This window comes from Phalacrocorax aristotelis, chromosome 23 (assembly GCF_949628215.1).
Source record: "Phalacrocorax aristotelis chromosome 23, bGulAri2.1, whole genome shotgun sequence".
NCBI lineage: Eukaryota > Metazoa > Chordata > Aves > Suliformes > Phalacrocoracidae > Phalacrocorax > Phalacrocorax aristotelis.
In genome coordinates, this window is record NC_134298.1 from 548,092 (window position 1) to 561,811 (window position 13,720).

A 13,720-nucleotide genomic window follows, 5' to 3' on the forward strand; every position below is an offset into this window, starting at 1 on the left:
CAGTCAGTATGTGAGAAACCTTATTTCCCCTTCAGGATGTGGTTAACTTGTTTTTCAAAGCAAGGGGGAGTCAAGCCCCTTGGTGTGACTTAGTCATAAACGTTGGCCACAGCATCCTGCTTGTTGCTTGTGAGAGGAAGAGAAGTTGGGGAATATGTGTGTTGGGGTCCTTTTGACTAATAACCAAGTTGCTATAGAAACTATCACTCCATCAAACCACCATACATTATTTCCTGTTGGCCTCTTCCTGGTGTCAATAAGTGGAAAAAACCAGCATGTTTTCTTCTCTTCTGATATATGTATTTTTTTTCTACATGCTTATATCAAGCTGTCTCTTAATGTATTTCTCCTTAGACATGTGTCTCTGATGCAAAATATTTTGCTGGGGTCTCTTCAAAGTGATCTGAAGGATCAGACCTCATTCGAATCCTCTAAGTCTAGAATTCATGGCCCTGCTGAAGCTTTTTAACGAGCCAAAGGGAATCTTCACTTCCCTGTACAAAGTCTAAACAAGACAAATGTAGCCAACAGGAAATCTCTGTTATCAAATCTGTGTTTCTAATGTCACCAGTCAATAGGACACTTGTATTTCAGCAATCTCCATCCCAAATTCAGAAGAAAGTGCACAGAACAAATCACAGCATTTTGGCTTAGTAAAACTTTATTTTGATCACTACTACAGTAACCTAAAATGTAGGCGCCATACACTTAGCAGAAGACATTCAGGTTTAACACAGAAATGCAAATAAAAATGTTTCTATGGTTGAACATTATCTGGCTCAGGTGAATCACTTCAGATCCAACACAGGTCTTCACATCTACACTACAAAATTATTGTTATTAAAGCTATCTAAAAAGAAAATTAAAGCATTTAGAGCATTAAACCATTTATAAATAGCATTTACTGTGCCTGAATCCTCTAAGCAGTAATATATCAGTTCTATAGAGAGTAATGCAATATGCCTTTAAAGGGTGTCTTAAAAGGGACATACATCTATAGTGAGGTTTGGATTTTTCAGAACAATTGGAGCAGGTTGGATGCTTCTATGCAAAGGCTAGAAGAGTGGGGAGAACAATTTCTACTTCACAGGGGGATGAGGAAAAATACACTCTCAGTTCACAGAGAAGAAGAAATATCAAAACCCTTTACAAATTCTACTACATAAACCAGCTGGACACGATTCAATAGCATAAAATGTCTTAAGGGGAAGGAGCTGTGTGGTGTTCTGGATGGTTATTGTCAGCAGATTTGACATTGGCTGCTCAACCCGTTGTGCTGCTTGTACACGCTCTCTTGCTGTTCTTCAGATTGCTGTTGGTTTGCTTCCCCATTGCCTAGAAGAGCAAAGTGTGTTTAAACTACATTTAATGCAATTGGGCATATGTGCCACTGACAGCTGTCAGATCAAGACAGGTAGACTCACAAAACTTAGGCTGGACTATTTTTTGTGCCTTTTTTGTTGCCTCAATTTAAAAACCCTCTCCCTCCTCTCTTTCCTCCTACTACTTCACATGTTTGTGTTTGGGGACCCTTGTTTTTGACTCCATATTTGTCTTGATTTTTCTCCAGGTTTTGTGTTCTGCCACTTGAAATAGTCAATGAGATATCTCTTAGGCACTTCTGGTCATACCTGAGTTGCTTTGGCAAAACAAGTGTGCTGCAATGAAAATTTGGGGACCAGCCACCAAGAACTGAGCTTTGGATACAGAAAGGAGCCATTTTCTTTGTGGGTTGGGGGGCGGGAAGGGTCAGGGATGTGTGTGATTGTTTTTTTGTATTGTTTTTTGGGGGTGGGAGGAGGGTGGTGGTTGTGGTTTTTTCCCCCCAGAAACATGCAAGAGTTATTTAGCAGAAAAGGAGTAAATGAACAGGTGTCATTCCTTGTTGGGTTAAAGAAGTACAAAAAGACAAGCGGTCATTCCTGGCACGTGCTTCCAGTATTTCTACAGATCAAGCTATCTGCTTCCTTACCTCAGAAAAGAAACAACTTGATACTCATGAGTGTATTGAAGGCGATACTTTTTGCCAGCAGGACTCTCAAACCCAACACAGCCATAGACAGCATGTTTGCTTTCTCCACTTTGGTATCTGCTTAGTGAAAGAGAAAAGATGGGAGAGATTGTGGTCTAGACCTGGATATTGTGATACTGGCAGAAGTGGGAAAAACCACAGGTAGTAGTTTCAGGGAAAGAAACACTAGCAAGGAAAAGACGACAGAGAAACACGGCAACAACAAGGGAGGAGGCTGTTTGTCTGAACTGCATTTTGCTTCCTGTTGCTTGTCTGTCACTAAACTAGCTACCCTGACAAAACAGGTTGTGTTTCACGAGTATGTTGTATTCTGATTCCTCTACCCCTGAGAAAATACATTTCCATGTATTTAGCCCCAACATAGTAAGGTAACTTCACAATCTATTTAAGTAACTAACCTTGTGCAGGGGTGTCTGTGATGTTGCAAACCTTCTCTCCTCTTACTGGTTCTTCAGATTCCTTTTCTGTAGCATAATAAAGAAAATGCATTTTAAACTATATCCAAATTTTAAAAAGGATTAAACAAAATGGTCATGTCACCCGAATGTTGGAATTATATCACTAATTTTAACAGTCATTTGAGGAGAATATTTCTTCTTGCAATTGCAGCAAAAAAAAAATCATGTGTTGTTTTGGCTTTACTATTTGAATGAGCTTCATGATGGCAAAAACAATCCTCCAAAATATAAAAAGTGGTTTAGGAAAAAAAAAACCACACCACCACTTTAGTGTTGTACTGTTTTTAGAAAGGCTATTTCAGGCTGTGCTCTAGGAGTTTTGCTGCTGTGTGGTGAAGTATTTAGCTATAAGTAAATGTACATTAAAAAAAAAATTGTCTTCCCCCCCAAAAAAAGTAACTCCAAGTTGTTAAATAGTTAGGACGATTGATGTTTTTAAATGTCTTTTAGCTTTATTTGATTACCAGATGTCTTTCCCATTTCTGCTGGTTACCCAGGGCAATGCTTACTAGCAGAAAACAGCAAGCACTAGAAGACACTGCCTCCAGGACTAAGCTGCAACTGTACTACAAAATTTTACCTGGCCATGCAGTGTCATTTCCAATAATGTTGTTGTTGGATTTTGCAACGCAGGTCACCTCTGTTTTGTTTGTCACTTTGACCACCTTAATAGTATTGTACGACCACTTTGAAGTCAAAATCGGTGTCTTCTGATGATATACGATGTCATCAGAGGACATGTCCAAGATGATGTTCTTTGTATTGAAATTCCTTGCCAAACAAGCTGCTTTTCCAGTGCTGCCATCTTCATTCGGTTTCTTTGATTTCATCACAATGACTTCTGGGTCAGAACTTTTTGTACTGTCTGTAAAAAAAAAGCATTGTTTGGTCATGATTTGATTTTATTGCAAGCTTGCCTCAATGCTAAATCACCTAACGTTCATATGTACTCCATCTGTGACTAATTCCTAGCGTTATCAATGTCTAACTGCCTTTTGTGTCTTTATTTTTTGCTGCTGCTTCCAAAAGATCAGATAAAAGACAGAAAGTGTGTATGAGAGAAGGTTTTTTTATAGAAGCGTCAGTTCTACAGGATTCTAAGCTTCCTTCTGCCAAAGTTCATGCCTATATGTGGATTCTTTATTTTATAAGTAAGGGACCTGAAAATGAGAAGAGAACTTTTATGCATGCCATTCCAAGATCCAAATTATTCTGACTTTCTCAACAATTTAATTCCTAAAAATAACACTTTTATCAAGGACTGTTTTGCATATTCATGACACATGAGGGATAACTGTTTTTCCTTTACTCTCCCTCCCCTCCCCCAAATCTTCTGATGTGGCTAAAAGTTCTAACCATAGCAAGAGTGGCAGGGCAAAGAGAAGTCAGCTTGTTGCTTCACTGCTGTGCAAGGTTACTCCAATGAATTACATTACTCGCAGAAATTAAGAACTGCTGCTGGACTGGGGGACAAGGTTGATCTTTTCAATAACAAATGCTCAGATTCAAGAATGGTTTTTGTCTTTAAGATGGGAAGGTAGGACAGAAGCAATCAGAAGTCTGTGAATTGTATATCTCCACTTCTCCATGAATTTCTGATAAGGTCAAGAACTTTCAGTTGTGGGGGAGGTTTTCCCCACTAGCCATTGCACATGATGTATGACATTCTACTCCAGTCTGGAGACAATGAAAAGAAAAGAGGATTGGTACTTGGTTCAATGAAAATTCTTGTGTTTGTTCCAAAAAGTGTGACTTTTCTCATTCATGTGCTGTGCCATATTATTAGTCCCACAGCTCCAGGGGCAGTTAGAAGTACAATGCAGAATTTATATAACAAACTAATGTGAAGGGAAGAACACCCCAAGGTGTTCTGATGTTCATGGACAAGATTTACAGTCTTCTTCAGGTTAGTGTAATCAAGGCATTAAAAAAAGTGTCCTAGAACCAGAGTTTTGAAAGAACCTAAAAGATGCTGACAAGTTTTCACAGGATTTGGGATCCTTGCTCTCTCATGCAGCTTTCAGAAGAGTTACTCTGAAACTATTAGATGTGCTGCTTCTGTTTTGAAAAAAATTTAAAGTTGAATTCCCAATTCCAAGAATGTACATTAATGGCAATGGCTTGACAGCTGCAAAAGCATAAATTTCAACTACATGGCAGCAGCCTTCTGGGAATTTCTTATAAGACATACGTGTAATGAAATAAGATTGGTTAAACTTAAAGGGGATGCTTTCTAAGGAAGCAGTTGGTCTCAAAATAATTTAGTAGCCAACAAATCATTATGATATCAGATTTAAAAAAAAAAAAAAATCTTTGCCCTCAGGTCATAGGTGGAGAAACTAGGGTGATTCCACATACCAATGTCAGGACAAGATTAACGACATGAATTACAATAAAAGCATGAAACTGAAGGCAAACATCTAGCATGCTTCCTTAACAAAAAAGGCTCAGCTTATGAAACACAGACACACCAAAACAGATTTATATATCCAATGTGACATTGGTGGGTGTCTTTGTTAAAGAGAGGCGCATTAGGCTTTGAATTTTCATGGCATCTGCCTTGCAATCTGGACAAGAGATCCCTCAGGTATAACATTTTGTTCATCACAGGGTATTTTTCAAGGTTTGATCAAGGGGCTCTGATTTTACTCTCTTTCCCCACCACCTATCCGCCAATACTACGAACTGAGGTGAAAACCAAGTACTGCTCTTCCATAACTTCATGGGTTGGCTCTACTAATAATACAGGCACAACTCCATGTCTGTCAACACCTACAGCAAACAGTTACCAAATAGGAATAAAATATTCACTGATTTAATTTAGCTTATCCAGTTTAACCCAAACTCTGAACAAGTTAGTAAGATTGAACAAGTATAGAAATGTTGCATAAGATTCCATTTAATGCCTTTGTACATGATCTTTCTGTCCTCTCAGTGCTGTCTTTCTAACTCTGACAGAATAGAGAGTGATAGGAACTTAAATGTCAACCTCCACAGGAACTTTATTTCTCTTTAGACTGTGCAAGCGTGACTTTAAAACCTAACAATTACTATGATAAGCTTATTAATATGCCTGAGTAAATGGATAGATGTTAGGTCCCAGAGAAATTCAGCATAATAGTGGAAGTGGGATCAGTATGGTTTTTATACTTGCATTGTCTAGTTGCATATAAAAATGTTTACATAGAAAGCCTGAAGTCTAATTAGTGACTTTAAAGTATGGGAGAGTGTCTGCCTGAATTTTAGGAGGAGAAAAAGTGAAAAATCCAAACAATAACAACTCAGAAAAGGTTAATGCAAAAAGAATACCTACTTGGCTCCACGGTTAGTTGAGTCCCCTTCCCAAAGACAAGAGCAGCAGTAACACACAGTTAAAATGCATAAATCAAAAAAGGTTCATCTTGTTATTCCTCCTACATACATTTCCTTTTCAGGCGCCTTAACATGGTTTTGCCAGAGCCTGCTAGTCCTGTGCGTTCTTTGTTATCTGAGAAGATCTTTAGAGGCTTTTCATGTTTTCTGATCTCCAGTATTTCCAAATAGCCAGTATACTAGCAAGCTGCTTCTCTGGCATAACTTGCTGGGTAAAATCCTCAGCAAGAACAAATGTACATTGTGCAACTGCAGTTAATAAAGCAGAATTATTTCTTTACCAGACCCCAGAAGCATCAACTGAGTCCCACTATTTTGCATTACCTGAAAATACAGCCATGAATTCCTACCACTGCTTGCTTTTGGGAGGGATTTTTATATTACATTCTGGCAGTAACATCTTATTAGCACAGAAACTTGTACTTCTTTTTCCTTTTAACCTTACAAAGTCATGGGAAAAGCTATATATTCCATAATGTTATGGCCCTTTGCTTTCTTAATGAAAGTTGTATCTGAATAAACAAAAACAAATCAATTCCCCCCATGTTATTGATCCTTAATTGAGCTCTCAGGAGGAGAATATGCCTTGAATATACTAGTGATGACTAATGCATGTTTTCTACATCATTTTGTGTTTGGGGATTCTCAGAAGATTGAGGTAATAAAGTACACCTGTACTTAGCATCTGAAAATGCATGTTAGTATCTCCCAAAGAAATACAAATTCAGCAACAAAAGGCTCAGGTTGCACAAATTCTGGAAATTTTTCTTTCAACTTATTAAGTATTTCAACAGACACTGAGTGACTTAGATGCTTAAGGCCTATTACGTTTTACTGTCAAACATAATCTTAAAGTCTTTGTGCATCTTTGAAAATGTCATCCAAGCCTTAGCTAGAAAAAGACAAATCATTGAACAGCACGGAAACTTCACTGAACTGAATTTTTGTGTAATTTTGCATCAGGAGGTCAGAGAGGATAGGCAGGCAGGAAAAACAGAGAAAGAATGATTTAATGCATTTCGGGGTAGGGGAGAAGACAAGGCTAATAGCTTTCTTCTGTCAAATGAATGCTGTCTAACTCGAATTGTGGGAAACTCAGTGATGATGTTTTAGAAATTTGAGTAATGTACTGTAAAAGTTTGCCTAAATCAATAATACCTTGTTACAGTCAATGAGCCACAAGCTACCTTTGGCTGATTAGAAAAAAATCTTGTCAGCAGAAGCACCAACATGCTAAACTTTTTAAAAAAGCATAAGTCCCTTTATGCGAGAAACAAGAGTATCATATCAGCATTTCTTTAAAAGTCTGAAATAGCAATACCATTGCTCAAACTTCCACCTGCCAGCTTTTAGACTGTGTTTTGTTGATTGTTTTCTCTTGCCAAATTCTAGTATTCTCTATGGGATATTTTACTTTTTTTTTTTTTGACAAATACTTTCTTCAAATCAATGTTGTCTGATGTTAAAATAACATAATCTGGCAGTTTCCTCTGGTCTTACATTGAAACTGAGGATTCACTGGTTGGAAAGGACAGATCTTTCTTCAGAATGATAGCTTTGCATTACTTTGTCCCTTTGGAATTGGGGGTGGACTTCAGTTGTTCCAAAACAGACATTTATTCACGTTAGATATCCTACAGACCTGGACAGATATTAGGCAGCACCTAAGGGATCCCCATGCCCTTCTGGAATAAGAGCAGGATGTTTTAGGTAAGTAAAATTACATGGGACATTTCTGCAGCACTTTAAAGACATGCAGATCTCTGAAAGCATTGTAACAAGTCTTAAGGTATGCACCTGGATGTTTAGGATAACAAAGATCAACCTAACAAACTGTCCTGCTTCCCCAACATTCACACTCCCACAGGAAAGCTTAGGGTGACATCCACCTTTTTTGTATATCATGAAATACCAAATAGAAGTAGAAAGAACTAAGGCTTGTTATAATCCCTACTCACCACATCTGCATTTTCAAAGCCTAGGCAACTTTGTAGCCAATTATCATTCATTCATTCATTCTAAGTGGTCTTAGATATGAGGCATTTTAAGGGTATTTAGCCTCCTCCTCCCTCCTCTGTCTCCATGCCAGTCTAACTACTTACCTGGTGACACTATGAGTGTGGTGCCAGTGTCAAAAACTAACTTCTCATATCAGACAGCTAAAGATCTGTCACAAAACAGTTCTACACTGTCAGCTCTTCACTGAGCTGTGCATTCCTGCTCAAAATGAGGCAGTGAAAATCCACTGCAGGATAGGACACTTCACAGTAAATTTGTGCCAGAGTGCTATCCAGTCCGGGAATAAATTATAACATGTTAAACTTAAGTAGCGCACACCAGGTGTTTGGGGACCATGGAGTAATGCTGATATAGAGTGGTAGCCCAGTTTTTCCTCTAGAGCCTTCCTAAGCAGACAGAACCTGAGGATTCAGCCTGAAACTCTGGCTGGAGACAATGTGCTGTAAGGATTATTGCAGCAGAAAATTCTTACAGTGAACCCAAACCGTTACATTCCTTTGCCCTCTCCCACCTTAATTTTAACATAAATTTTAGAAATAAAATAATGATACTTACCTGGTTCAACTGTAAGCGTGGTCCCACTTCCAAATATAAGCTTATCTGTCGTCACACTGCTAACACTTGGTCCAATAAATAACTCTTTCCTCATGGTATTCAAAAGTGTTGTAAAAATAGGAGATGAAAACCCAGATATTTTTCTTAATTATCTGTGTATGCAGTCCCATGAGGGTAGCCAGAGCCACATTTTCTTCCAAAACTGGAAAGGGAAAAAAAATAACTGAATAGTTCAATGATTTCAAATAGCTTGATTGAATACAGAATTTCCAAGTTCTCTCTTTCTTCCATCTTTTAGAAACCATGTGAGTTCTATATTTCCAGGATAAATAGAAATATGAAAATAATACAGTAGTTGTCTCCTTAATCTTTTCAGTCACCCATCTCCTTTCTTCCCCAAAATATATTGCCTTTTTCCATCTTTGGGTTTTTGTACAGGGCCCTATGTTGTTTATATCATTGTGGTACTCCAATCCCAAACACAGTGATATATTCCATCACAAAAACTGTTTCTTCCTTTTTACTACACAGAATTTTGGATTATACAGGCAGTCACATGACTTCTTGAGTGGTTTCTGTCCCAACATACCACCTGAAGAAACATGATATGGCTTTCAAAGATTGGTCTAAAATAAGACCAAAAAGGCTGAATTGTTTGTCAAAACTTTGGGAACACACGACCCCTTGGAAAAGTCTTATGGAATTAAGCTGGAAGAAAAAAAACACAGTACTTTTGTTGCTATTTCAAAGCATTTATGAAAATCATTCTGTACTGTAGGAAGCTGTCTACGTTTTCACCTTGAACTTTGTTTCAGTGGTCAGGAGCATGAGTGATGTGCTTGATCTGGACTCTTAGAGTTGATGTCTAGGGGTCATTTGGTGCCTTAGTAAGTCTTTATGCTGTTTTAGGTAAGAAGAGAAAGTAGGCAAAAATGATCATTCTTTGGTAGGTAGAGGCACTGTGCCCATTGAAGTGGCTATTAAAGAGTAAAGGAGTTGTTGCAGAGTGATCAAACCCTTCATGATGATCAATTTCTGCATCATTAGCACTATCTGGACCTTGGTGGCAAGAGATGGGCTCAGTCTCTGAGACCCTGCAGCTTCAAGAGCCCACTCCTCCCTTTTCTAACAAAGGAGAGGCAGGCTGAGTCTGTTCCCATCAAGACAGGAAATTGTATTGGGTTTGTATGGTAAGGTTTTGGTAGCAGCGGGGCTACAGGGGTGGCTTCTGTGAGAAGCTCCTAGAAGTTTCCCCTATGTCCAATAGAGCCACTGCCAGCCAGCTCCAAGATGGACCCAACGCTGGCCAAGGCCAAGCCAATCAGCAACAGTGGTAGTGCCTCTGATAACAGGGAAAACAAACTACACAACTGCAGCCAGAGAGGGGTGAGAATATGTAAGAGAAACAACCATACAGACACCAAGGTCAGGGAAGAAAGAGGGGGAGGAGGTGCTCCGGGCACCAGAGTAGAGATTCCCCTGCAGCCCGTAGTGAAGCCTGTGGTGAGGCAGGCTTTCCCTCTGCAGCCCGTGAAGTTTAATGGTGCAGCAGATATCCACCTGCAGCCCATGGAGGACCCCATGACAGAGCAGGTGTACGTGCCTGAAGGAGGCTGTGGCCCCATGGGAAGCCTACACTGGAGCAGGTTTGCTGGCAGGACTTGTGACCCCATTGGAGACTCATGGAGCTGTCTGTTCCTGAAGGGCTGCACCCCATGGAAGACACCTACAGTGGAGCAGTTCATGAAGAACTGTAGCCTGTGGGAAGGACCCACGTTGGAGAATTTAATGGAGGACAGTCTCCAGTGGAAGCGACCCTATGCAGGAGCTGCAGAAGAGTGTGAGGAGTCCTCCCCCTGAGGAGGAAGGAGTGGCAGAAAAAACGTGTGATTAGCTGACCAAAACCCCATTCCCTGTCCCCCTGAGCTGCTGAAGGAGAGGAGGTAGAGAAAATCAGGAGTAAAGTGAGTCCAGGAAGAAGGGAGGGATGGGGTGAAGGTGTTTTTAAGACTTAGTTTTTATTTCTCATTATCCTACTCTAATTTTCTTGGTAATAAATTCATTCTCACCAAATTGAGTCTGTTTTGCCCATTATGGTAACTGGTGAGTGCTCTCTCCCTGTCCTTATCTCAACCCACAAGTCTTTCATTATATTTTCTCTCCACTGTCCAGTTGAGGAACAGGTGTGATAGAGCAGCTTTGGTGGGCACCTGGCACCCTGCCAGTGTCAACCCACCACAGAAACAAGAGATTCCCATGATGATGAAGGCTGGGAGCTTGTGACTTCTGACACCAAGAGGAAGGCTTCTGCTTCACATGAAGATTTGCAACTACAGGATCGATTCAGTGCTGTCATAGCAAATCAGGGGATAGTAGCTCTGTCAAATGAGGTGTCTGAGCCCATTGACCACAAGCCACATAGGAGCACCAGAAGAAGTGGTGAGTGTTAGTAATGGAAGGGTCCTTGCTGCAGGGAATAGCAGCCCCCTCTGACGGCTGGACCTGTCATCTAGGGAGGTTTACTCTTTGCCAAGGACTTGGATTGGGGACATTGTTAAAAGACTTGCAATACTTATACCTACAGGCTACTACCCCCTGCTTGCTCTACCCTGTGGGTATTAATGATGCTGCCAGAGGAGTCCTGGAAAGTAGCAAACAGACTCTGGGGGTGATGATCAAGGGCATGTGGGCCCAGGTGGGTTTCTCTTTGATCCTGCTGGTGAGGGGGAGGGCAGTAAGAAGGAGGAGTGAATGGATCCTGCTGGTGACAGTTTGTTGCACCACAGCTGGTCTTGGCAAAACAGACTTGGTTTCTATGACCATGGGACCATTTATTGAGGACTGAGGACTGTTTGGAAGAGATGGGATCCACCTGACTAAATGGGACAAAAACATCTTTGCCAACACACTGGCCAACCTGATAAGAGCTTTAAACTAGGAGCAACAGGGGAGGAAGAAGATGATCAATAATCAAGTGAGAAAGTGGTGGGAAGGGTTGGTACAAAATGTATGAGGAGTGATACGAACAGGACAGACTTCATAATAAAAAAAAAAAAATAGGACCGAAAGGGGTGCATTTCAAGTGTGTGTACCTAAATAAAGAAATATCCATGGAGAAAAATAAAGCCCTCATATAGTTTCTGGGAACTCAGCATGACTGGGTGCCTCTTGAAAGTGCCTGTGTACAAATGCATGGAATATAGGGAAAAAACATGAGAAATTAGAGTTCTACTAGTAGTTGCAGGGCTATGATCTCATTGACAACACTGAATGCTCACATGACTCAAGAACTGAAATGCATAGCCATGTACAGATTAGTGCACATTGCCTGGGCTCCTCTCCAGCCTGGCCCAGTTTTTCCCCCGCAGCGACTGCAGAGCTATGAGATCATGGGCATGCAGTGGGGTAGCTTATAGAAGTACTGTAGTGGATGGAGCCAGGCTGTTTGGGAAAGACAGGCTGGAAAGGCAAGGAGGGGCAATTGCCCTTTCTGTCAGAGACCAACTGGAATGGAGGTCTGCTTTGGGATGTACAAAGACCCAGCTAATAATGTATGGCTCAGGACTAGAGGAAGATCAGCATGGGTGACATTGTGGTGGGTGGCTACTGGAGATCACCTGATCAGAAAGAAGTGGACATGGCCTTCTTCAGATAACTCGAGGTAGCCTCTTGTTTGCTGGCCCTGGTCCTCATGGGGGACTTGAACCATGCCAAATGTCTGCTGGTGGGACAGCACAGCAGGGCACAAGCAATCGGGCAGTTTTCTGGAGTGTACTGATGAAAACTTGCTGACACAAGTGATGGAGGATCTGGACCTCCTACTTGCAAATGAGGAAGCATTTGTGTACATCTAAGGGTCAGAGCCAGCCTTGGCTGCAGTGATCATGTAGCACTTGAGCTCAGGATCCAGAGAGGAGGGAGCAATGCAAAAAGCAGGACCGCAGCCTTGGATTTCAGGGGAGCAGAATCTCGGCTTGTCAGGGATCTCCTTGGAAGAATCCCATGGGTTATGGTCCTGGACAGAGGAGGGGTCTAGGAGAGCTACTTGATTTTCAGAGATCACCTCCTTCAAGTTCAAGAATGGTTCATCTTGACAAAGCAGTATGTCAAGCAAAGGTGGCAGGAGGCCAAAATGATGAACCAGAGGCTCCTGAATAAACTCATAAATAAAAAGGAAAAGTGCAAGAGGTGGAAGCAGAGGAAGATGATCTGGGAGGGTTATAGAGACCTGTCTGATCATGAAGGGATTGCATCTAGAGTTGGATCTGGCAAGAGATTTGAAGGGCAGCCAAAAGGTTTCTAGAGGTACATCATCAGCCAAAGAAAGACTAGAGAAAATGTGGGCCCACCTACTGACTGGGGTGGGGGATCTGGAGACAAAAGACACTGAAAAAGCTGAGGCATTTGGTGTCGCCTTGGTTAATTCTTTACAGGTAAGTCCAATCTTCAGGATTCCCAGGTAAATACAAAGGAGCCATATGTGATTCAAAGTCCTTGTTCTGATGTCTAGTAGCTGGGAAGTAGCCTTTCTAGTCTCCTGCTCTTGTTCTTCATGCGCCTGTTTCTGGACACTGTTAGATATGAAACTAAAATAAATTTATTTTTACCCCAAAAGTGGGAACAGATCTTTCTTCTTCTGTGTTCTGAGACAAAGAGAAGAACATGTAGCTAACGTTAAATGAAAACATCTAAAATACGGTCAGTTAATCCCCACTTACTCAACTTGAGCCAGCAGTCTGATATCTAAAATGACATCCCTTGCAAGATCCAAGACCTGATGTTGAATGTTGAGGAAACTCGCCTTGCATAGAGGTCTTTCTGCTGTCTGAGTCATTCTGGGAATCAAATTTGCGTGTGTGCATACGGCTGTCTGAGAAAAGAGTCTATGCAGGGCACGTCTAGAGAAGTCAGTGAGCAAGACAGTTTGTGTGCAGTGGTTCAGTCTTTTTCAGTCACTGTGGTACGTCCACACCATGGTAGACAGTTCTACAAAAACGTTCACTTTTTTTTCGGTGGCAGGTGCTCCTCTTTCATCTCCTTTGAAGAGCTGGATTTTATTTTTCTCTTCCTCTCTACGGTTCTACTTCTGAACAATCCAATACTGTTCCAGAGAGGTTGTTGTACACTAAATAAAACATTATCACCATTGTTTTTTTTCTTTTTTTGGCAGGTAGGGACATATTATTCTCTCACTAAAAGATTAGCCATACTTGTTAAAAAGAAATATTGCTCCTTGTGAGTTGTAGAGCAGAACAGCTCCTACAAAGGACCCGAGTATGGTTTG

The 13,720-nt window shown here is 40.9% G+C and overlaps 2 protein-coding genes across 2 annotated transcripts in view; both read right to left on the reverse strand.

Annotated features, from left to right (window-relative positions):
* Positions 1 to 13,720, reverse strand: part of LOC142068102 (M1-specific T cell receptor alpha chain-like) — a 241,018-nt gene that overhangs the window by 54,932 nt on the left and 172,366 nt on the right. The gene's annotated exons all lie outside the window — the stretch shown is intronic.
* LOC142068101 (T cell receptor alpha chain MC.7.G5-like) overlaps positions 641 to 13,720 on the reverse strand; it is a 532,408-nt gene continuing 519,328 nt past the window's right edge. The window contains exons 3-7 of the mRNA XM_075117343.1: positions 8,437 to 8,492; positions 3,071 to 3,355; positions 2,431 to 2,496; positions 1,973 to 2,089; positions 641 to 1,335 (exon numbers count right to left, since the gene is read on the reverse strand). Of these exons, the coding sequence (XP_074973444.1) occupies positions 1,974 to 2,089; positions 2,431 to 2,496; positions 3,071 to 3,355; positions 8,437 to 8,492 (523 nt within the window). The 3' untranslated portion in view covers positions 641 to 1,335; position 1,973. The remainder of the gene's footprint in view (positions 1,336 to 1,972; positions 2,090 to 2,430; positions 2,497 to 3,070; positions 3,356 to 8,436; positions 8,493 to 13,720) is intronic.